The sequence below is a fragment of the Meleagris gallopavo genome, chromosome 7 (assembly GCF_000146605.3).
Source record: "Meleagris gallopavo isolate NT-WF06-2002-E0010 breed Aviagen turkey brand Nicholas breeding stock chromosome 7, Turkey_5.1, whole genome shotgun sequence".
NCBI lineage: Eukaryota > Metazoa > Chordata > Aves > Galliformes > Phasianidae > Meleagris > Meleagris gallopavo.
The window spans coordinates 29,972,221-29,997,737 of record NC_015017.2 but is presented as its reverse complement, the minus strand read 5'-3'; the positions used below and the strand labels follow the sequence as shown (position 1 = coordinate 29,997,737).

Below are 25,517 nucleotides of genomic sequence, written 5' to 3'. Positions count from 1 at the left end.
AGGGCTTCAACTCCCCAGCTTTACAGATGAGCATTTTTTAGCACTTAAACAATTAGCTCCTAGAATCCTCTAGCATTCTTGCTGTAAATCAGCAATCAGACTGTCTTTGCACAGAGGGCTAACCAATACTCATGGACAACACTACAGGAAAAATGCAGCGTTCTAATCTCTTGTCAATGGGGAAAAAAAAAGTAATTCACTGTTTGCCATCTCAGTGTTGTCCTTTTACACACTTACAGCATTGGCGTTCGCATCACCTTAGCAATGGAAGGGACAAAACTGTGAGAAGAAAAATGAAAGCTACCACAAAGCTTAAAACTTAGCTGAGAAAAAAGCTAAATGTTAAACACAGCAAGCATATCAATCTGCTAAGCAGTTTTCTAATGCAAACACCTGCAGGGTACAGGTAACAGGAGACTTGAAGCAGAAGGAAGATTACCTTAATTTTACATTCTTGAACTTTGTGATGATTTCCATTATGAAGAGTGGATGCAGTTGTGCTCATTTCCTTTTCAGGTCTGTTAAGCTTCACTTCATTGAGAATTTCACCTCCATAATCACCCAAATGGTATCTTTAAAAAAAAATAATTAAAATATAATAGTGCATTTCCACTGGCAAACATCAGAGCAACAAAGAAAAGGCAAAGAGGCTGCATAAAAGCCCTTCTGTTTTAGCTTCTCAAGTCTACATATGCAGTATATGCCTTCAGCCATGCATGTGTGCAGAGACAAGCACCTATACAGGAATAAGTCACAGGAGCTGTTTTCAAATCTATTTAATGAAAAGTAAAACCTTAGAGTTCTAAGTGACATCATTTGCAAGCTTACCTTTTCTCTACAACTTCCAATGTTAAATGCAATAACTCGCGTTTTGTCTTCTCTCTCCTCTTAATCATCTCCAAAATTGTTATGGCTCTGCTGAACTCTCTTCTTAATTTCAACATCTTCTCATAAGATGCCTCATCATTCTTTCGATTCTGTTGAAAGATTAGGCAAATTTTATGCCAAAAGCAAAACCCAATGGGCATAACTAGCACCAGTCCAGCAAAAAAAAAAAAGTTACATAATGCTGCTCAGAGTGAGAGTCAATGAGATCAGGATGAACTTGTCATAATGCCCAATCTAGTTGGGTTAGACAGCACAAAAAGCAAAAGAAAATCTTTTAAGTTGAAAAGGAACTCTTCAGTCATTGTCCCCATGTTCTCTCATACTCAGATTGCATCCCAGCCCAGGGGCAGCTCGTCAGAAGGAGGAATTCAGGACTTTGTGTCTAAAGGTTTTCTTTAACCTTGTTTCTGCACACGATAAGGTTGTGTGCATCTACATACACGTCTGTAATTATTCAGCATTCTATATCAGGCCTCCTAGATAATGCTACAGAACCTGAATTATTTACTAGATGGTAAATGCATGAGAGATTTCCCCTCTTCCACCGAAGCAACATGCAAGCCTATAAATTACCCTTGGACTTCCAGCCTCCCAGGAAATTGTCACATTGTAGATAGACACAGAAAATGGACACATTACAAACTGACTACATCATTTAACAGATTTGAAACTGAGGTGGGTCCTCCAATATTGCAACTATTGATACAGACAAACAATTGTATCAATAACTGCAGATAGCATCGCACTGATTCTGCTGGAAAGAAATCAAAATGGCTCCTAGCCATGTAGGATTGAAAATGGCAAGTTACCTTTCTTGTCTGCATCTTCTCAGTCCTCCTCCGAAAGGCAACATAAGGGTCGTTGTTGGTGGAGCCATCCCTCTTTTCCTGTTTGATCTGGGGGATGAGGGACGGCCCTCTGCAATTCTTACGCTTTCTTACCCAGTAGTCATATACAGCCTTAATAAGGTAGTCATCCTCATTTAGCAGCAATTTAGCTTCCTGAAGTGTAACGAGCTGAAAGAGAAAACGTGAAGGGCTCAGTTGAGATGGGGTAAAGCAAGGAGAAAGTCTCTGCATGTTCAAATGCCTTGCACACTTTCTAAATAAACTTGATCCTTTTCTAGCACAAGGCAGAAAAGAGTACTCATCTAAATCCAAATATTTAAGCCACCAATTGACTGTCCTAACTTAAACAAACAGTCCCTGATTTTTCTGGATCAGCACGATCAGCTCTCAGAACCCTTTCACAAATCTACAACTTCATCTACTCTTCATGAAAATACTCAATCACTTCTGATATCATTACAAGCACAGGGCTTAAATTACTTACTATCAAATCATAATCTGAAGACTAATCACTGACTTTTCTTTCTTTTTCCTAAATAAAGGGGAAAATTCTTACTGGTGAGACATTATTAACATCTGATTGCTTGCAGTTTGATACTGTATACAATAAAGACCCCTTCAGTGAAATCAAAATATGTTCTAAAGCAAATTGCTACCATATCTTTCCCCAAAATAATGTTTACTCTGTGACAGAAAAGGACAATGACCTTCCATATTTATCACAACCCAGGGATACACAGACATTCATTTCTTACACAAGTTATTTCAGTGGGAGGCAGTTAAAACACAGGTTAATTAAATAATTACATTCTTGTCATGTTATATTTCTATATTGAAATCATATCTAGTAAATGTAAAAGTAACCACTGAGTAACCAACACACGAGTTTAACACATTCAGATCTTAAACTAATTAATTAAATAATAGAAAATAATAGAGATTACTTAAAAGAAGCCTGACAGAACTTCACCTTCACCATAGTATGAAGAATACAAAAAATAAATTTGAATTTCAACTTGCAGTTTTGCAAACAGTATTTCAAACTATGTTAAACCCTATCTCTATATTAAGATCATCAGAAAAAGAAACAATACATTTAAGAAAAATAAGGACATCCTAAGTCTAACCACTGCTTCTATGGAAGTAGTAGTTGTAGCCAGATTAAAACAAAACCCAATCTATAGCAGAAATAGAACTAAAAAAAAGGACCTGCTTATGGAGGTGGGTGAGAGAAAAGGAGGCACCTAATCCCCTGTACTTATGACAACATGCAGTGTTACAGCAATCCTGCATCTGTCCTAATGAGAACAGACATCAGTCTGGTTAATCAAACCAGTCTTCCGGTTCTTGAATTTAACTTCATTACTCAAGCAGTCAATAACGAAAGCAACATAAGGAGAAAACATGAAAAGTGTAAGCAGTTGCTTTAACTGAAAGCCAGGACAGAGGTATCAACAGCAAACTCTAAACGATCCAAGTGCCACATACTCAACATGCATCATTCAGTGTATTTGACAATTTTTTCTTCACATCCCATCTTCTTCACACAGTAACATCTCTTTACCCAGCCCTCACTGAGCTCTCCAAAAGAGGCAGAGAACACCAGATCTTGCCTCTTACAATGTAACTCCAAACTACATCAGGTTAAGCAACTGTGGCAGAGCTACAAATCCTGCAGTAGATGTTTCACTCCTTCATAATGCCCATCTTGCTGAGAAATAACTTACTATTTCAAGCTTACCTGTCAGAACCTGGTCCTTCTCATGTAGTTTTTGAGCCATGTTTTGGCTTTAAAGACCCTTCTCCACACAGTGGTCTCCTGGAACACCTCAAGAACTTAACTACTAAAATATTAGCCTCCTTGTGATAAAATAATTGGCAATTCATGCTTGCTCCTAGAGCATAGCTTCCTTTCTTACATCACTGCATTTTATACCACAAGGGTCCAGTCTCAACAAAGGTTTTGCTTCACTGTCTGTGCTTCTAACCTTCAAACTGAAGACAATGCCCACTGTGCCAAGCAAAAAAAAAAAAAAAGGATTTGGATTCTGATATGCTCATATGTGTACACCTACCAACCACTGTCAGCTTCTTTCATGCCAATATAGGTGAAAGCAGATACTTTCAGTTGTCCCCTTCTAATATATCATGGATGGGAATTAGAATTTAAAACCATCTCCTCCTATTGCCACCACACACACACACACACCCCCCCACAACTCCTTCCCTCCCCCTATTTTCCTGCTACCAACAGTGACAATAAGTGACAGCAGTGCAGTTTCTGTATGCTTGCAGTCACACAAGCATACTTCTCCAGTTAGCAGCAAATAAATAAAATTGAAAAATGAATGAGAACCACTCAGCCAGAAAACTCACAGGTGAGAATACTTTAGCCATTTCTTAACATAGCAAAATACCTGACTAGAACTGGCTTTTTCAAGTCTGTCAATCATTATTTCAAACTGCAGTGGCTTGATTTCCATCTTCCGATTTAGTCTGTTCAATAAGGTTTCATCCTCAGAGTCCATATCATAATCTGGCTGTTCATTGTCCAGATTAAAGGCTGAAACAAAAACACACAGGCACAAAACAAGTGAATACAGAAGCATGCATCCAATAGTCAGAAATAAAAAACATCATCAATCAAATTAGCAGATCTCCACCATGACACTTCTCTCTTTTTGCTAGAAGTGCGCCCCCATAAAAGCATTAGAATAGTATTTAGAAGTTTCTTGTCTTTGTCTTCCTATGTAAGGGCAAGTCTTGTTCTCTTTTTATGTGGTTTGAAAGGCAGAAAGAAAATAAAGGTTGTTTTCTTACAAAAACTATCATAGGAGCATACAAATTTTAATATCTCTTTGCAAAATAAAAGCAAAAATGCTTTTTAGTGATATTATAATGCAACTCCTCTACAGTAAGCTCCTTAACAATTAAGATCATTTTTAGTCAAATCTCATACTTACAGAAAAGTATTTAAGTTCCAATACAATTCATTGCCCACTTTAAAGCAACTCAACTAAATAACGTTACTAAAATATTTAATAAAGTAAACTTGTTTCAAATACAACACTGTGTAAAATCATAGAATGGCTGGGGTTTAAAAGGAATCTCAGATATCATCTAGTTCCAAGTCCCTGCTGTGTCAGGACTGCCAACCACTAAATTAGACTGCCCAGGAGCCCATCCAGCCTGGCCCTGAGTGCCTCCATGGATGGGGCACCCACAGCCTCTCTGGGCAGCCTGTGCCAGCACCCCACCACCCTCTGAGTGAAGAATTTTTCCCTAACATCTAACCTAAACCTCCCCTCTTTCAGTTTCAATCCATTCCCCCTCATTCTATTGCTATCTACCTGTATAGAAAGTCGGTGCTCCTCCTGCCTGTAAGCTCCTTTCTGGTACTGGAAGGTCACAATGAGGTCTTCCCACAGCCTTCTGTTCTGCAACTTAAACAAGCCCAGCTCCCTCAACTTTGCATCACTGGAGAGGTGCTCCAGCTCTCTGATCATCTTCATGGCCCTCCTCTGGACCTACTGCAAGAGCTCTGCATCCTTCTTGTGCTAGGGACCCCACACTCTAGATAGGGCCTCATAAGGGCAGAGTAGAGGGGGACAATCTCCTCCCTCACCCCACTGCAACCCCTCTGTTGACGCAGCCCAGGTTACTGTTGGCCTTCCAGGCTGCAAGTGCACACCGCTGGCTCGTGCCACTTTTCATCCATCAGGACCCCTAAGTCTTTCTCTGTAGAGCTGTTCTCTAGGAGCTCATCTCCCAGTCTGTATTCATACGTAGAATTGCCCCAACCCAAGTGCAACACCCCACACTTGGCCTTATTGAACCCCATTAGGTTCTCATGGGCCCACATTTCAAGCCTGTCCAGGTCTCTCTGAATGGCATCCCTTCTTTCTATTGTATTGACTGCGCCACTCAACTTGGTGTCATCAGCAAACTGCTGAGGGTACACTCAAATCTTATAGTCCAAGTCACTTACAGACATTGAAGAGCACAGGGCCCAAGATGGACCCCTGGGGGACATCACTTGTTACCAGCCTGCACCTGGACATAGAGCCACTGACAACAACCCTCCAGCTACAGCCATCCAGCTCATTCTTTATCCACTGAACAATCCACCCTTCAAATTCATCTCTCTTCAATTTAGGGATAAGAGTATGGTACAGGATCATATCCACAATGTTGCACAAGTCCAGTTAGATGATATTATTTGCCCTTCCTTGGTCCACTGATGCCATCACTGCAGCACAGAAGGCCACCAGATTGGTTGGGCACGAGCTGCCCTTGTGAATGCTAGACAAATACTGATGGGAAGTCAGGTATTGCTTTTTCTCCAAAACCAACTCAATTCTAGATACACAGAATCATAGAATTGCTCAGGTTGGAAGAGACCCTGAAGATTATCAAGTCCAACCTAACCATACTCCCTAACTCTAACAACCCTCTGCTAAATAAGAACACGAATCTTTCTGTATTCTACAAACAGTGTGCTCCTGACCTTACAGCAAGACTCCTCTTTTTATTACAGATCACCCTATTCATTCTCCACAGTTAGGCAACGTTTCTGGTCCTAAGAAAAGCAGAAGTATCATTCAGCTATCATAGCAGACATTTCACAAAGAACATGAGAAAATCCTGAACAACAATAGATCTTATTAGGTGCAATTAAAGTTTCATATCCAAATTCTGACAGGTGAAATACTAACTACAACACTCCAAATAATTCAACCAACAAATTACTGTATTAACAGCATTGAAGCTTTATGGACATATATTCTGTGTGTATTAGACAACAAACCAAAGCCCCATCTTATCTCCTTCTTCTTAAGTCACGGCTGTATCTCAGCAACAGCTTTGAGGAACTCTGCACCCAAGCTTCCGGGTGCAATTTGAGGCGATGCAGGTAACAGCAGAACCATGAGAATAATGCTAAAAAATAGCTTCAAAGCAAGTCAGAGCATTCATGGTTCCATGTTCATATGGTACAGACAGTAACTACTACACAGTAACATATTCCTTCTACACAGACCAGCCCAAGAGTGCTCCTTCTCTACTCCCATGCAATGACTTAGCTTTAACCACTGCCAGCATGTAAAACAATTTATTAGTCTTGCACAAAAGCTGAAGATGGACTCACGCTCAGATACAACATGTCAGAAGTGCCAGGCAGCAATCCCTTACTGCTTTCAGCTGTCAACTGCTACCTCCCTTCACTGTACTAATTCTGAGTAGCACTTCATCAGAAGACTTCTCTGGCTCAACACATACTGTAAACACACTCTAAAAATATATTCCAAGAAAATAATATTACTACTACTGCAGTACAACTATGTTTTAATTGGACTATTAATAGCGTTAATTCAGTGAAGTGGCCATCACATGGTACAAAGGCACATTCCACTGTCACTGTGTCACTATTCTGTCCTGGTCTAGTATTAAATAAGGAGGTTGGTGGCCCTGCCTGTGGCAGAGGGTTGGAGATTCATGATCCTTGATGTCCCTTCCAACTCAGGCCATTCTGTGATTCTATAGGGCATACGACCCACCCCCCCCGCTCTTCACTGAGTTCCAGGAGTCCTGCCCTGGCAGCTGATGCTCCCCCTGCCATCGATGCCCCATACCGCACTCCCCCTGCACTCCACTCTGGACTTTGATGGCCTCAACTTGCTGCTTTCTCCAAAAAGAAAACTGCAAAAGTTCCCCTGAGCCTACAAAACAAACTCAATCCTAATGTGCAGCATAAAAACCACACTCAAGCAATCCCACTTAAGAGAGATGGCCCAAGTTTTCCAGAGAGGATATCTGTGCTTTGTGAGGGCTCTCCAAGCACTACAGCAGGTCTATGCTTTACAAGCTGTGTTGACCCATGTTTCCACAGATTATCTCAGAAGGCCCAGAAACCCATGAGAGCCCAGAAGAGGCACTGCTTGTTTACCCTAAGGCACAAAAACGCCCAGCCCATTACCTGTCAGTAGACAAGCCAGTAATTCCTTGTAAACAAAATGGTAAGTCAACTTTTTTCTTAAACCAGAGCATCAGTGAGCATGGGGAGAATTGTGACAGAGAGATGCTGTTCACCTGTAAGTTGGGAACACTGCTTGTAAACCTGCCCTCATTTCCTCACTGAGGAAAGAAAGAGTTGCTGGAAATTCCTGAGCCATGCATGTCCCAATCACTTGGCAGACGTGTTCAGCTCTGGGAGATGTGAATGGCTTTCTGCTAAGGGAGTGAGCTGAACCCATTTGTAGATGTATCCAGCAATAAGCAGGACCAGCTGGAGGCACGTGAAGCAACCAGAAGTGCAGAAGGAGGAAAATCAGACCCTCCTCCTTTGGCTGTTACACTGGCTCATCAGCTGTGCAACCACTGGTGAAATAACATGTCAAATCCACCTAACTTCACAAATAATTTGCTGATAAAATCTCAGCACTCATTTCTGAGACCTGATGGATTAAAAAAAAAAAACTAAGTGCTGGAAAACAAGAAATAATCATTAAAAATCCCACAAAAGCAAAGCTCTACACCATAATCTCCACAAAAATATTCTGACATAATCAAAATGACAAGATACAGAAGATAAAAGGTATCCAATATGCACTTGTCAGGAGCAGTGAATAAATCTAGTCTCATTTTGCTCCACAAAAGCATATGGGTAATGTCAGAGCAGCAGTAGCCCGTGCCACACACACTGCCTTTCATACGTTCTACCAATACTCTTCTTCATCAGGCACTGCTTCTCACACTGTTTATCATGACCTGTGCTTACCAACACAGCTTAGTTGAAACGAAAGGGAGGTTACATGGAGGCCACAGGTTAATGATGCTGAGGCAATGGAAATAACAACTGCATTCCAACAGAATGTATGATTATCACTCTTCAGCTGCTGCATGCAATCACAAGGAGTTAATTAACCCCCAGCTAGCTTGCCACAGCTCTGGGATGCTCACAGAAGCACCCTCTCTCCCTCAAGTCTGCCCACTGCTGCTCTTTCAAACACACTTAGTGACATCCTTACTCCTTATTTTTGCTTTTTCCAAGCACAGAGCACACTGCATTGGTTCCAGGAAAAGCCTGTTTCAACCTGGAGCTACCCTCAATACACAGGTGTTGAGTTGCCCAATGTGGTCACTCATCACTCTGCATTTCTGCACCTGCCATAGCAACAGATGCAGCTGCTCATTAATGCCTACAGAAGTTTGTGGAGAACTAGCCTCAGTCCCAGCAAGCACAGTATTTCAGACACCCTGCTAGTGGCTGGCATTTTAGAACCAACCAATGTGACAGTTCACAGTTACGAGCCAACTTTCTACAACCCTTTTTTCCTGGTAGTTCTTGAGAGATTCTTGTGGCTGAGAAATGAATGTTATTTTCCTACTCCAAAGCATCTGTCCCTCCCCGCACTGCATGTTTATACACTGCACTGAAGGGCCTTCATGATCCTATCACTAAGCCTTACCTCAAATAAACATTCAGAACTTGTTGGCTTGCTAATTGCTGTTGCAAAACTACCATCCTAGTTTACACCCTTTGCCACTGCAACCACTCCTGATGACAGTAACTTTCACAGAGGGATTGGCTTTTATTTACTTGAGCTCCTCTACATACTAAGCTCATTTTAAACTATGGAAATGCAATTTGTTTAGAAGTTAAATTACATAAAATAGGGGTTAGTGTAGCTAAATTATCTAATTCAGTTTACTTAAGAAAATTAAGGCTGTGGTTCAGCAGTCATTAAGCTGACCTAGGTGTGAGTTGCAACTAAACCAAGCGCTTCCACCAGCTTTCCTCCCCAGCAGCCATGAGTTCCTTCACATTCCTTGCACCAACCTCACCAACCACATGCTGAGCCAAGCCAGAGACATGAGAAACCCACAAGTCCACCTAACCAAAGCAAACCAAAGATAAGCCTACTGCCAGATCTGCTCCTGGGTTAGCTCCCCCAGAGCACAGCTGCTACAAGGAGGGTGCTGGCATTAAGAACAGAAGAGCAGCACTGATCCTGTTGGCAGCAAACACATCTGTGCTGACCAAATGCAAATAAAGAACCACATCATGGTAATTATATCCAAAGTAGTTAACAAAGCAGCAAACCACCACCTCAACAGCAGGCCTGTCTGTAACACTGGAATGAACTAGAGCTTCCAGTGCTCCCCACCTGCAACACACAGCTCTGCAGGCAGGTACCACGCAAATACCCACTTTACATGTTGGGCTGCAGTCCCTAAAATGTGGAATGTGTAATTAATTTTTTTTTTTAAAAAGCAACTCTAAACTATGAGAAATACACACTTTTTTTTTTAATTTTTATTTTTTATTTTAACAGAGTAACTAGGCTGCACCTCATACAACGTAACAAAGAGTATTCGAAATTGCATTTGAAAATATCTGGCTACATTACCTACAGTAAAGCATTAGATGGTTTTTATTACTCTATTTACAAAAAGATTTTAAAACATAACTTACATGCGATAGTATCAGCTGTAGGACCCCCTCTGGGTTGTTTTTTTATTGTTGGTAGTGGATATTTTTTGTGTATGTCTGTGTGTCTCGGTAAGAAAGAAACTTTCCTCTAGTTTGAACTAGGGGTACACATAAAAAAATTATTCTAGTGAAGATTAACGTCCTCATCTATAAGATGAGCTGCAAAATTATTTAAGGTTATTCATAATTTTTAATAATAACTACAAATATGGGATGAAGTACATAGCCTCTTGTCATCTGATGATTTGTGTAGCTTCCATGGCCAAAGGATGTACCATTCCTCTTCCTGCTTTCAGCATTAGAACAACTGCTAAACAGTGACCACAAGCCAAGCATAAAGCAGCTTTGTATCACACCTACTGCAACCAGGCTACATTGGAAAACTATCCTAAAGCATTATCTGATGTTTATTTTCAGCTTTAATACCTTCTACTACGTCCCCAGAAAGATTAAGTCTTAACAAGACAAAGCACACTCTGACATGATATATATTTAACACTTCTAATCCTGTTTGTTAGCAGTATTATCAGCATTTCTGGCAATGTCCAAAGAAACGCAGCTTTGTTTCAGTTTAGACAACCTGCCTTGCTTGCAGGTTTGTTTCTTCAACTAAAAAAAGAGAAACACTCCATCTCCTTTAACTCACGTCTTACATTACCACCATTATATCATAGGGGATCTTGAGCATATTGTTTCCAAAAATCTTCTACTTTGTAAACACTTGGGAAAAACAGGGGACTTCACCATGCTAGTGAGAAATTATCTAAGGATCTTCAGTAGATATCAATGTTTGGGCTTAAGTATCTTTGCCTGACTTCAAGCTCCGTTGCACCTGTAAGAACAGCAGAAGGCAGACAAGCATAAAATGCTTTCTCTGCTCCAATCTCCTTACAGATAACAGCCTCTTCTTGGAGACAGCTAAAAAACATGATGAACAGCTCATGAACACTTCCAGCACTGTGTCTGCACAAAACCCAGAACAACAAGATGAGTGTACTTCCTTTTCTAGATACTCCAGCACACCTCTGTCAATAGTCTCTCCAATGTAACAATGAAACAAAAACATGAACTGGTGATAAGAGAAGTTCTCTCTGCAGAAACTCAGCGCTGAACTTGTGCTCCACCATACAGAGCGATAAATCACTGCAATAACTGCATCTGAGGGTGTGCTACAGAGATTAACTCCGAGGGAAGTCCAAGCCACAAAACTACCCCCTGGAATGACGAGCTGCAAAGGACAAACATGACTGCCTGCCAAGGAACAACTAAGCTACTGAAACATAAATGCTTGTCAACTGAACATCCAGAGACAACTATGATTAATTAATTAAGTCTTTAGATCTTTTGAGACCCAATTCCCTACAGAAAGGAAAACGCTTTAGCAAAAAAAGAGGAAAACACAAAAACTCCTGCTACACCCAGCAGTGGAAAAGTCACATCTACTACAGCAAACAGCCTGAACATCACCGCTAGCCTAACCGAAAACAAACCTTCCAGAACTTTGTTGCAACCAGTAGAATCAAGGCTGACTTCCTTACAAAACCTCCTCTATTTATTTCATCTCCATTTATACTGAGCTTCTGAATTCAAGAGTTTTGAATCAATTTTTGGATTGACAGAAAACAAGGCTTGCCAGTTACCATACATCAACATACAGATCAGTACAGAGCCCATAAAGAAATACAGTAGGAAAAACCTCACCTTTATCCTCAAATTCTCCCAGAAATTTACAAGATAAACTGGAATTTACATACACAGATCCCCCCTGGATTTCTGAGTTCTCTCAGTTACTGAATATTGCGGTAACACTGTCCCTGAGCTTGTATGAAGATTACTTAATTTGAATTAAAGGAAAAACCACAAAACCAACATTCAAAAACTTACGTTGAATGTGAATGAACTGCTTTGGTTGCTTAAATTCTCCTTTATACAAACGATTGTAATAGTTCACATTACTCTCTGCTTCAGGAACTGGGATAACCATGCTCTCTTTCTTTTCTCTGAAAACTTGTTGTGCAGAGATAGCCCGTTGCAAGTGATGTTCCTGCAAGACAGAAAGTGAAGAGTTTATTCACAGAAGTATTTACAAAGACAGTCATCCTACTCTCCTACTGTTTTCCCAGATTTGTACGCAAATCCCAGATAAGAGAGTCAGGCTTCCCTGTATTTTAGAGGACAGCAGGACGTTTGCTTTCAGGTTAGTGACAAGAGATGGGTTCTCCATCACTTGGGAGCCATGAGGTTCCTAACAGATCTTAGAGCTCTGAACAGATAACTGCTCAGACAAAGCACAGACCTCCTAGCAGACTGTGAAAAAGTCACTCCAACGACACAAAGCACCTGTTTGGTTTATACCAGTTCCGATTCCCTAACTCATTAAAAGTTACCACGTAGAAAATGTATGTAAGACCAGTTAGCATATACATTAAGTCCTTTAAAGCATTATTACAAACAGTTTCACATCAAAAGAACAGCTAATTTCCTCATTCCAATTTCCCCAGCAGTTCCTAGCAGCTTGTTTCTTTAGAAGTTCAGACAGTTAAGTGACAAAGCATCCTCAAAGTGTACCACTTAAAAGCATGGACTCCCTTAACAGGAATCACTTCATTCTCACAGGACAGAAAACAGAACTGCCATGGAATCATTTCAGGTGAAAACCTTGCAGCTTAGTGACTGTTCTCTCAAGGAGCCAGGAGCCTGCAAGTTTCCTTCTCCACTTCCTCAGTCTTCCTGGACAGCAGTGCTCTCACTTTCAGCTCCAAAATTTGAGAGAAAAGATGGCATAGCAGAAAATCAACTCAGAAAACCACACTAAAGCTCAGCTCTCCCCAACCTACACAACCTTGCTGTGTCTGCTGCAGGAGCTTCAGGTTATCTTCTAGTCATTCCCATGCAGCTTGTTGCTAGGAGCAGAATAAGCATAGAGTCACAGAATGGCCTGGGTTGCAAAGGACCACAGTGCTCATCCAGTTCCAACCCCCTGCTGTGTGCAGGTCGCCAACCAGCAGCCCAGGCTGCCCAGAGCCACATCCAGCCTGGCCTTGAATGCCTGCAGGGATGGGGCATCCACAGCCTCCTTGGGCAACCTGTTCCAGTGCCTCACCACCCTCTGGGTGAAAAACTTCCCCCTAATATCCAACCTAAACCTCCCCTGTCTCAGTTTAAAACCATTCCTCCTTGTCCTATTACTATCCACCCTCATAAACAGCAATAAAGCCTTTGGTGCTCTCTTTTTGGTTCCCTGAGGGTACCCTCCTCACCCGCAGCTGCAGGGACCACCCTGCCTCACAGATGGGGCACATCCCCAGCTGAGCAGCCCAAGCTTCAGCACCTCAAGTGCAGACTCTGCACCACGTCTGGGAAACCCTCTCGAGAACAGGACTTCTTCCTCTTTAATTCAGCAGAGCATTATTTACAAGAAGAGCACTGAACAAAAACCAATCCTTAAAAATATGCTGATGACTTTTTAAATGAATTACACCTTCTTAAATATTAAGACACTGCAGAAATGAAAATAATGCAATTTCTGCAAAGTTAAAGTATAACAAATCAGTGACTGGAAGAGCAACTTTGGGAATCTCCCGTAGCAGACGAAGCAACATTAAACCAAACCATCGGGCTCCCAAGTGAATGCTATCAGAATTAAGACCGGAGTGTGATCACATATCTGGCGTGATGTGCTGGAGTTAAAACACGCTGAATAAATCTGTCATTCCACCACGAAGCTGTCTGGGAGAGCTTCACAGTGCTGAGCAGGTAATTCAGCTGAAATAAAATTTGTTTCATTACTGAGCTGTTTTCTGTGGGCATCCCTGGAGTCGCCTGCTAACCGCACAGCTCAGTGCTGGCAGGAAGGGCACATGGAGGCTGTCTGTGCAACTGCTGCCTCCGGTAATGAACGAGCAGATGAGTAAATAAGGATTCACTTCCATGGAAAGCAGGGCACACAGCAACCAAAACTCAAAGCGTGCTGAGGCTCCGCGAGCTGCTCCATGGCCCACTGAACAGCACAGATGAGTAATTCCAGTCTCAGTTTCCATAACACTGCTGGTAGGTGTGCAGGGAGTTCCCAAGGAAAGGCTGAAAATAGGTGTCAGCGTTCACTTCACTATACAGTGCCTTCAAGCATGACACAGCCTTCAAACAAAGAGCTCTGGAAGCACTACTGTCACTCAATCAGTAGAGCTTCCAAAAAAACAGGTAGAGTGTATCATTTTTGCAATTAGAAATGAAATAACTTACTACTGAACGTGAAGTTAAGGAAAATACAAATTCCAGCCCCAGAAACTGTTCTGTTCGATATATAAATAAATTAGTCTAATTAAATGGCTTGACTCAACCCAAAGACAGTCTTCAAGGACTAACAATGCATTTAGCAACCAGCACACGGTGCACTCTTTTGCCTACTTTTCTTTTTCTCTTGAAAGAAAATCACCACCTGTACCTGGCTCTGCAGCAGGGGAGATGCAAGGCTCTCGCACACAGAGTGAGCATGAGAGGAAATACAGAACCTGCTGCCGTGGGGATTAAAAGGAACATCTGTCAAAAAGTCCTTTACCCTTTAAGTTCACATGACTGTTTCCCACAGCACTCCCCCTGAAATAGCTTCATCATACTTTAAATAAATGCTCTAATTTTCTGGGTAAGCGTGTATGAATATCCCTGTGGTTAAACACCATCCTCACATTGAAAAGCTGATCTTTGCCTTCATTATGAAACTGCAAAAAGCAGCTCCTTATTGGACACAGTTCCCTGGGAGAAACAATACACCTCGTCCCTTCTTCATCCCTTCAACTACACCTCACAGGCAACAACCAAGCACTTCCAAGCAAAAGCTATGTCATCACCTTTAAACTACTTGTCCCATTTTTTACTGTTCTTTTTGAGCTTGTATATACATATTTAATCCGACAATCACACCTGCTTACATCTGTACCTACCCCACAAGGCAGAAAGGCAAACCTGGCATAGCATGCTGCAGTACTACAGAGCTTCAGGTCACACCACTCACATGAGGTATTTTGAAGACAGTTGATTTTAAGGAAAGAAATGTTACCAAGACATAAGAGGAATAAAACACACCCCAGCCTAGCTGTTAGCATCAATTCTTTTAAAGCAAATGGCTCTGACTCTATTGCAGCCCATTGTAACTGTAAGCACAATGGCAAAGGAAAGTGAATGTGGTAACAGGTTCAGCTCTGAATGGGTTCCTCCTCTGCTAACCTAGAGCCACCTTCCCTTCTACCTCCAACCAAAAAAGGAATTAAAACAAACAAAAGCAGCATGAGTAAACCTTACCAAAGTCTAGCTAGTTGATTTGCCCAACACCAGATGCAAATAAGGAATTGCTATCAGTTAGCATTTTTATATTTAACGTATGCATTCAGAAACAGAAGTTTTGGTATGAGATGAGCAGGCTCACCTTGCAAAGTCTCAACCACAGTTCCAACAAAAAGTTTCAGAAACATCTGTAAGCAGCACCTAAAGAGCAGTGATCTGAAGCTCAAAGGCTATGCTAACCAAAGTGCAGCCCTGCTGTAAGTGACAGCCCTACCTCAGCAACCACAGGCACTGACTCCTTTACTCCTCAGCACTGAGGAGCAGGTGGACACCCAAAAAAGCCAGGGTGCCTACAGACCTTTTTTTCCTTCCCCTTCTTCTGCCCTGGGAAGGAAAGCAGTTACCTGAAACAGTCACATACCCAGCATGAAAACACCACAGCAATTTTCACCCTTGAGACAGCAATGAGTATCTTAGAGAAACTCATAGCTTCATTTCTAATTTATTTTGAAAAGCAAATACTTCAGTGAATTAGCATATAAAGTTGTTGCTTGGGTTTTTTTTGGTCCTGATCCAACAGAATCTGTTCAGTCATCTGTGCTGTTTCCTCAGGTCATGGTTCCCTCAAAAGGTTCTCTCTGTTACAAAGCAATGCGGAGAGCCAGGCAGACAGAGCTTACATGGTGCATCCAAACCCTGTACACAAAGCAGGATGCTTCATAGGATCAAAACTCCTTCCCCAGTTTCCATGCAGGGTTTCTGGCTGTCTGTGGAAAGCAGCTCCAAAAAGCCAGCAGAAGACAGCGTGGTGCTCCCTGCTTGCAGGTGGAAAGGGCTCACAAAACCATTTAAGTTCTCTGCTGGCCAGGTCGTGTTTTCCCAATGCAAACTGCCCCCCTTTTTCTTTCACAACAATCATTCTCCACTCCCCATGCCATTTTGCCTTCCTCACTGCCAAATTATGTCTACAGGAAAAAACAACAACAACAACAAAAACATACTACTAGCAGGCTGCTGCTACACACAGCCCAGTGAAGGAGGGCAGTAATGTGAACCACACTGCATGGCTTCACCCCACAGATCCACAGAAATCCTCACAATGGGTAAGATCTGGTAAGATTTTTATTATTTACCTACTTAGAAGGCATTCTATTTTTTGTCCCATGTTAATAAAGGACCAATAAAAAGAAAAAAAGAATTAACAACACTTGTCTGTCATTTTCTTCCCTTCTCCAGCTCAAAAGCTCCTTCTCCAGCTTCATGACCCACAGTGTCATGAAGCAACAGCAGTGACATCTGGAAGCCAAAGATGAGCTGCTCTCTTTCCATGTGCACCTTAGGGACAAAGCACCTGAAAACCACCTCAAAAATGCTGATGGAGGCTGAAATGATACAACACAAGGGCCATGAAAAATACCTGAGTGAGCTCAACTTCCTTGGACAATGCTTGGAATCTAGATATATGGGTCTACAAAGGCGCTGGAAGGAAGGGGAAAAAAAAGAACAGGAAGGGGAAAAAAAAGAACAGGAAGGGGAAAAAAAAGAACAGGAAGGGGAAAAAAAAAGAACAGGAAGGGGAAAAAAAAAGAACAGGAAGGGGAAAAAAAAAGAACAGGAAAGAAGGAAGGAAAAAGGAGCAATTTGTTTCCAGGTGCCATTGCATCCCTTTTAGAGAGAACTGTTATAAACAGCTTAACATTCAGTAAGTGTATTCACTTAGCAGCTCGTGACACGTTTGTATCGCTCAGCACATAGCAGGTATAACATGAACAGAAAAAAAATTGCAAACAAATTGCATCCAAGGAATTACTGTTATTTTCTTGAAAGAGTGCTTCCACAGTGTAACTTAATTGCCCAAGTCAGACAATCAGAGATGCAGAGGTGAACACCTACGTGTTATCCTTAATTTTTTAATGAGATTGTCCTGCAATAGTATTTTATAAGATTGAGATTTCACAATGAACTCTCCTTGTTCTCAAGCAGGAGATCAAGAGGTAGGAATGCTTACTGCTGCTTACATGACAGACATGCATTAAAAAAATAAAACCGTTCTTCATGTCAAGAGAGCTCACTGTCCTAGCAAATGAGCTACCAGGAGCTTGGGTACAAAAGCAATTTTATCTTCTTCAGAGATGCAATTACCTGGAATGTTTCAGATCCCATTTCCGCATTCAAGAAGTAGATGCTTACTTGCTCTCTCTCTCTCTCTCTCACCAAGCTCCGTGTTTAGTTCTCTAACTTGCATCGTTTTTTCCCAGAAATAAATTCCTTCTATATACGAACCATCAACAGGAGCCTTTCAGGCATAAATTGCCTCTGTTATGCAATTCAAGGTGGTTTGGCAGACAAGAAGTGTGAGCCTCAACAACAGAAATGGTAGAATGTTGAGATAACCAAATGACAAATTAAAATGTAACAGCAGAAACCAACCAGGGAAAAGGGGCAGAAGACACTTATAAATACGCCGACTTTGTGTCACAGGGGGATGTGATGAGATAAAAGGAAGGGAACAATCCTTCAGAGATAAGAAGTGTCAGGGAACTGACATGTAACAAAGGGGAGGACGGCCTCCCAAGGCAACCATGCAAGCCCTGACTCCTTGGGATTTCAGATGACACAGATGTGAGAACACACAAAGAAAACCACTGCTGAAGTAGGTGGATTGGGGAGGTGTGGAGCACACCAGAGAAGGAAGAAATGAGGTCTTTCCCCCCCCTTTTCTCACTTCCTTTAAGAGCAATAATTGAGTTTTGATTTCCTCCACTTGTTACACAAATATCACTTCTGCAATTGGTCTTCATTAACAATAGCTTTCATCTCACCTAAACAAAATTACAGTTAAGTAACACAGTGCTTTCGTGAGGCTTATCTCTAGAAATGGTGAAGTCAGAATCTGATCAATACACCAAGGCACAGAACTGCTCAAAGTAAAACTGAGGCATGGTGTATTAGCTTTGCTGGCAAAATAAATTCCAAATAACCTCCTGAATGTTCAGCAGCAATCAAAATGATCTCTTGTGAAAAAAAAAAAATTAAAAACAAGATTAATACAAGCAGATTTAATGCTTGTTGATTTGAATTATTCAAACAGGACATCTCAACTAATGTCAATTGACACGGAAATTGCACGGACCTGACTACTGCTGAATTTTGCCAAACAGGAGCAACACAAAATCACACCTCCTCTGCAGCTGCCCCAATTATTTCTTTCCCTTAAGACTAAAAAAAAAGGGGAAAAATACCCCACCTACATTAAAGATATTACAGAGCACAGCCTCAACTGCAAAGCCTCCTCATGAGCCCTCCCATGCAGTGCCCTACCTGCAAGGCAGAGCCCTGTGCAAAGCTGCAGTGTGAACAGCCAGCTCCCCAGATCCCACCGGCTCCTAGCCTGACACCCAAATGAGTTCAGGCACATTTTGTGGACTGGCATTAAGGTCTGCACCCTGCAGCCAAAACACAACTTAATCTAAATTAGGAGTGCGGTGTTAAGATAGAGCTGAACCCATTTAACCTCAGGAAAACAGCCTCATGCTCCTCTGCTCCCAAGCCTGCTATCCCACCTGCTCCCACCACTTCCCCTAAGAGCACACAGCACTTGGTTTTGGCAGCTAGGCAGCAGGATGGGGCTCAGCTCTCAGAGAAGCCCGAGGAAGCAGGAAAACAAGCATCAGGCAGCAGGGAGATGCAGGATACCTACTGTCTGCAGGCTGCAGTTAGACAGGCTCAGCTGTATCTTGAAAGCACACGGAAAGATAAATCACTTGACATTTGTCACAGACTAAGCTTATACTTGAAGCAGTTGTCACAGGCTAGCTGATAGGTGTTAATGTGATAAGCCCTAATAAACTGATGATGAGTTTTAAGGGCAAATCTTTGCATTGTTTACTTTCAGCCACATAATTACACCCAGAGCAAACGAAAAGCTGAGTTCAACAGGTCACAGGGAACTGACTGCTCAGACGGGCTCCGAGCCCATCAGCAGGGATTTTCCTTCCCAACCACAGTTAACAAAAGCCAGCCTAGAGAGCACTAAGGCTGAAATGACCAAACAGGTCATTAAAAAGTAGAAGTCGCAGACTGAAAGGAAGATACTGTTGGCCACAGAAGTATTTTGCAGGTAAAAGCACTGGAGGCAGGGGCAGAAAGTGACAGCTGAAAACTGAAATAATGGCTGGGAAACTGAGCTGGAAAGTGCACCTGCAAGGAATGGCACTGTTTGACTCAATGGGCTTTAATGGGGGGAGAAACATGCAAGACCTGAAGACAGGAAAGCTTTACAAAGAGAACAGAACTTAAAACAAAACCTGCAAGGATTAGAACACGGTGTTATGCTACCTACCACCAAACACTCTGGTAATCCCATCAGCCCCCTAATAAACACAAAGACAAGTAAATAAGTAAACACATAAAGGTGCTGAACTCAAACTGAGAAGTTAACTTACACTGGGAATAATGCTGTCCCACCTGCACATCAGCCTTTGGTGTGAACCACACAAAGCCCATTTCTTCCTTCCCCAAGGAAGTCTGCTGTCTTTGCTTTGTGGGGAAACGCAATCTCCTGGGTTTGCTGTGCTTAGACTTTTGGAAAAACCTTCTCAGGATTTTCTGTTTGTTTTCCAGAATACCTGTGTGGTTTGGACTTCAGCTCTCCTTTGTTTACCCCCCACGTTAGCCAGAGGTTCCTGGTATCTTCCTTATTTTACACAGCCCTCACAAGCAATGTGAAGGGTTCGACTGCAGGTTATGAGCACACACCCCACACACAGACCTCAAGTTTGGAATAAGTTCTGTCCACACATGGAGTCACTTATGCACAGGTCCCACCTGTCCTAGCATACACAATGGGGGCATGGAATGATGGTATCTGCAAAGATCTCGTTATCTCATAACATTTGCTGTTTTAAATTCAGCATTAGGAAAGTGAAATTCATCTTCTAACCTACCTTAACTAATAAACTAGACAAAAGAGGTGCTGACTGCTCTTTATGAACAGTTAGAACTACCAAAAAGTTCACCAATTTCTCTGTTTAAAAATATAAATAAAATTATATATATGTGTGTGTGTGTATAAGATTTGTCATTAACTTTATTATTATTATTTTAAACTAAGAATGTTCTCATCCCTGAAACTGCATACCTGCTTGGGAAGGCCAAAGGTCCCTTTTTTTCCCTCATCCAGATCCTTCAGTGGGAGATGCACACTTCCTACCAGACCACTCTGATCATTAAGCAGCACAGTGCACGTCACAGGATATCTGCTCCACAACATACTGGCTAAGGAATGAATAAAAAAAAAACCTGCCTGTCACTTTATCTGGGAAAAGGTACAGCTGCAGCAGCTTGAAAACAGAACTGCTGGCATCTCCACTCAAATCTGAGTAAGAAGATTTATGATGAAAGACTGAGCACTTTGATGGAAGAGCAAACAGACTGCAAAGCTCTCCTCTAGATGCAACGGGAAGGCAGAGATGATATGCAGTTAGGATATCAGAGTTTCACAAGTTTAATTGTGAAATAACTAAGCATTCTTTTTCTCCAATCTAAGTTAACTACTTTTCTCATGTAATGTTCATTAATGTACTTATCCACCTAGTTTTCTAGTGCTCCTCAAGCCTGCATGTCTCAGATATCACCAGGTAACAATTTCTGATCAACACTTCATTACTTGACTGCTCTTCTTGAAGCATTTTCCTAGAAGCCAAACAGGTTGGTAGCACAGCAAACAACAGAAGCTGGCCTCCCTCTGACAAACTGAAGCTAACTGTTTAAGGTACTCACAGGTTAACACACATTGTTCAGTATAAATTTGCTAAGTGATAGCTAAAGCTATCTATTTACACTCTGAAAGCAATCACCTGCAGCACTTCCATACACAAACTCAGCTGTAAAAGCAGCATGCTTCCCAGTAACCGTGTCAAAGCACACCTGGAGCACCACCAGAAAACACAAGCAGTAGCAGAGGAACTGTTGCACACACCTCCAAACTCTCCGATTTCATTGCAGAAGGCAAGTGGAAGCACAACTTCAAGGAACAGGTACCAAACGAGGCCACTTACTTTTATGCTGATGGTTATTTGTAATAAATAACCTCATTCATCTCCTTATAAACGCGATGAACAAAAAAGGGCACGATCTGTAAAGCACGTAAGATTTCAACAATAGATAGGAAGGCCAAAAGCAGAGCATTCCTGAAGCCTGCAACTAACATCCCTGTGTTTATGTTCACATACACAGCACGAAGCCCCTCTACAGAAATATTACAAAGCAACTATAAATTCATCTACTAAACAGAAATCAGGAGAACTCCATGGGCACAAGGATGCACAAACTGAAATGCAAATGCAGGATGGGTGCACAGCTTCCTTTTTTCTTGCTTTAAAAAGCAAGCACAGCCATAAAATTAATGATCCCTTCTGGTCTATATGCACGTATTTTCAAGTGCTTCTGATTGAACTCTATTCATTGTATCAGCAAAAATGTTCACTGTGTTACTCTATATCAGCAGAAGTATCCATACAAGAAAGTGTGACTTGAGTAAAATGAATGCTTCTGTCTTCAGAGGAGGAGTGAGCTGCTTCAGCAGCACTGCAAGCCAGGTGACGAACCCAAGTTTCCAGTGCTACAATAGGAACTGAGTTACCAAAGGGATGGAGAGAATACGAACGAAGGGAAAGGAAGAAAAAAGAAATGTATTCAAATTTACTTTAAAAATACACAAAATTGAGCATTAAGTGTATGATCAGTAAAAGAGCATCCTGAGGCGATCACACAGAAACTGAGTGTGAAATTCACTTCTCATCCACACTGTCAGCGTTATAATAACCTGAAGCCATGTCCTTACTTTGCCTTTCAGCACTTCCTCCCCCCAGACACCCTCAGCTCTGCCGTGCAGTATCAAACTCAGCTGTAGTGAGCAATGCTCAAACCAGAATTTTGAGGTGAGTGCTAAGTACCAGGCAATCTAGTTACTATAAATTACCTCCATTACTACTCCTATCAACTGCCACCACTTCCAAACAACTCCAGCAAAGTTAAATTCACTTCTGAAAGACTTCAGGCTGAATGTGTGTCTCATTAAGAAGAATTCTTCTGCAAGAAGATGTCAGAATGCTCTTTGTTACCATGCATTCAATCACAAAACAGATAGCTAGGCAGTAAGAAATAACACAAGGACTTCTCTACTCTGCAACTTTCCCCCCTTCTAGTTGGAAGGATTCGTGAGATTCATTTCTTACTCATCAGCAGAAAAGCAATACAAAATGCTCACACAGTATCTGAAACTCACAAAAGGACAGCTTCCTACTTTTGCTTAATTACGAGCTCCCTCTTGCATGAGCTTAGAGAACCCCCACGCTTTCCTACTCAGGTTTAATTCAGGATAAATGATAAACACTCACTAACACAAACATACTACATACCAGAAGCCTAATGCCTTCACAGCTGGAACCTCCATGTGAGCAAGAAGAGCTGCTGATTTGTAAAACGCTTCGAGCGCACATAAATCTTTAAGATACTTACATGGAAATCATTCTGGGATTTTCATCAAGATCAGATCAAAACAAAAGTCCAATAACGATGCTCACACCCACACTCCAGATGTGAGAACCAGCAGTGTGATCCAACACCTTGCCTGCAACCACAGCGACTCTGCACCGCTTTAATTCGTTATCCAAATAACTTCAGAAAGAGTTTTAGAAATGAGTGATAACAATGAATCACCGCCAGCTTTAAGCTGGCACACCAAATAATAGTACAACTTTAAAGATACTAAGAATGAAATCACACACAAAAAAAATTAAAAGATGTGAACCAGAGTGCTTCTTTTGATGCAAAAATCTCAATCATGAACAGAGCAAATCATACACCTCTACTAGAGAGACAAGGCTGTAAGAGACAAGGCAGATACATCAAGCAGCTTTAGGTCTAGAAAATCTGTAAATACAGTTATAGTCAGTTGAAGCAGCCCTCAGCTCTGAGATCACTGAGCTGTGTGTGTGATTGAACACCAGCTGCCCCAACAGCTCTCACAGAAGCAGCCCCAGCAGAGGGCTGAGCATACAAAAAGAATCACAGAATGGCCTGGGTTGAAAAGGACCACAATGCTCATCCAGTTCCAACCCCCTGCTAAGTGCAGGGTCACCAAACAGCAGACCAGGCTGCCCAGAGCCACATCCACCCTGGCCTCCAGGGACGGGGCATCCATGACCTCCTTGGGCAACCTGTTCCAGTGCTTCAGTACCCCTGGGTGAAAAACTTCCCCTTAATATCTAACCTAACCCTCCCCTGTTTCAGTTTAAAACCATTCCCTGAGACCCTGAGCAATAGAAATGTCAGAAGAGAATAAGTGAGCAGCTCTCTTCCCCAAAACTCCCTATGAATAACAGCAATATTTACTATTAAAAAAAACAACAAACAAACAACTGTCTGGAGTGAACTTCTCATACATTTAACTATAGCCACCTATACCTGGAAAAGCCTTACATTCCACTAACACAGAACTCTACACGGAGAACTGTTTGTGTAGCACTGGGCTGAGACCCACCCCACAAACAGAGCAGTCAGCACACAGCACTACCCCAAACTCTCCATGAATGGCACAGCTGAACGCCGTGCCCAGAGAACGCATCTCACACTGCACCTCTCTGCTGCTTCTCTGACTGCTTCACATCGAGTCCTGCAGAACAGAACGCCACACAGCCACACTTCAGGGCAGAAACAGAACCACAGAACGGCCCGGGTTGGAAGGGACCTCAAGGATTATGAAGCTCCAACCCCTGACCACAGACAGGACCACCAACCTCCCCATTTCACACCAGCCCAGGCTGCCCAGGGCCCCATCCAACCTGGCCTTGAACACCTCCAGGGATGGATGGGGCATCCACAGCCTCTCTGGGCAGCTGTTCCAGCACCTCACCACTCTCATAGGAAAGAACTTCTCCCTGACATCCAACCTCAATCTTCCACAACCCCCATTCCTACAGCCTGGCGGAATTTAGCACACCTCTCCTTACAGAAGAGAGGATGCTTTAGGATCAACCTAAACTAAAATCCATACAGCAGCAACCAACCCAAACCTCACCATCACTTCGGCAGCCCACGGGCAGCCTGGCAGCCGAAGGGCGAACAAGCTTACTCCAAACACCGTTTAATCAAAAACAACGCGGTCATTTCAAACGAGCCACGTCTGACACCGGAGGCACCAGCCGGGCTGCGAGGAGCTCCGCGCCGCCAGCACCGCTCCGCTGCTCCCCGTCCCGCGCCTCCACACAGCGCCGCACAGATGCCGGCGGCGAGGCGCGGAGCACAGCTGCGGGACAGACAGCTGCCGCTCGTCACCGAAAACCCCCAGCAGAGTGAACTGAAGCTTCTCTTTACCCGACTTAACGGGACGCTCGGCTTGAAAAGCCCCGGCGCTGACGAGCCCGAAGCCGACCGCGCGGCAGCGGCACGCCGCCGCCTGTCACACGCGCCGCCTGACCCGCAACCCGCGCCCAAGGGAAGCGGCTGAAGCGCGCTACGCCGGCTGCGCCCGCTCGCTCATTCAGAGACGCGCCTTGCGCCTTCCTCCTTCTTACGCTAGCGTAAAGGCCTCCCCCCGCTAATCAAAACACTCGCGAGTCGGGACGCAAAGAAGATGGCGGAGCAGGGCCCGCTTACGGCGTCGGACAGCAGTTTACGCTGCGCTCTTTGCGCAGCGCCCCGTCAAACCCGTGCAGCGCCGCGGTGGGGAGCGTGCGTAGTGCGCTTGGTGAATGCCGATGGCCTATTTCCCGTGAGGGGAGGGGGGTGTCTGATAAACAATGGTGCCCCCCCTGCGCGGCTCCCTTACCGATTCCTCCTCTTTCTCCATCCCCGTGGGCATCTGCGGCACAGCCCGGTTGATGGAGACGCAGTCGTTGAGGTCGGGCATGTCCTTGCCGCGGTAGATGGGCAGCGGTTTGGCGGCGTCTAGCGCCCGGGCTCGGAAGGAGAGTTTGCTCATTGTCTCCCCCTCACAATAACACCCC

At 42.9% G+C, this 25,517-nt stretch overlaps 1 protein-coding gene across 2 annotated transcripts in view; it reads right to left on the bottom strand.

The window, feature by feature from the left end:
• EPC2 (enhancer of polycomb homolog 2) overlaps positions 1 to 25,511 on the bottom strand; it is a 40,928-nt gene extending 15,417 nt beyond the window's left edge. The window contains exons 1-6 of one of the 2 annotated variants that reach the window (XM_010713988.2): positions 25,340 to 25,511; positions 12,112 to 12,271; positions 4,154 to 4,299; positions 1,698 to 1,904; positions 829 to 977; positions 440 to 572 (exon numbers count right to left, since the gene is read on the bottom strand). In XM_010713988.2, coding sequence (XP_010712290.1) covers positions 440 to 572; positions 829 to 977; positions 1,698 to 1,904; positions 4,154 to 4,299; positions 12,112 to 12,271; positions 25,340 to 25,492 — 948 coding nt within the window. In that variant the 5' untranslated portion in view covers positions 25,493 to 25,511. Of the gene's footprint in view, positions 1 to 439; positions 573 to 828; positions 978 to 1,697; positions 1,905 to 4,153; positions 4,300 to 12,111; positions 12,272 to 13,069; positions 13,093 to 25,339 lie in introns of those variants that run through there. The other variant, XM_019617304.2, reaches the window with a different exon arrangement.
• Positions 25,512 to 25,517: the final 6 nt, after the last annotated feature.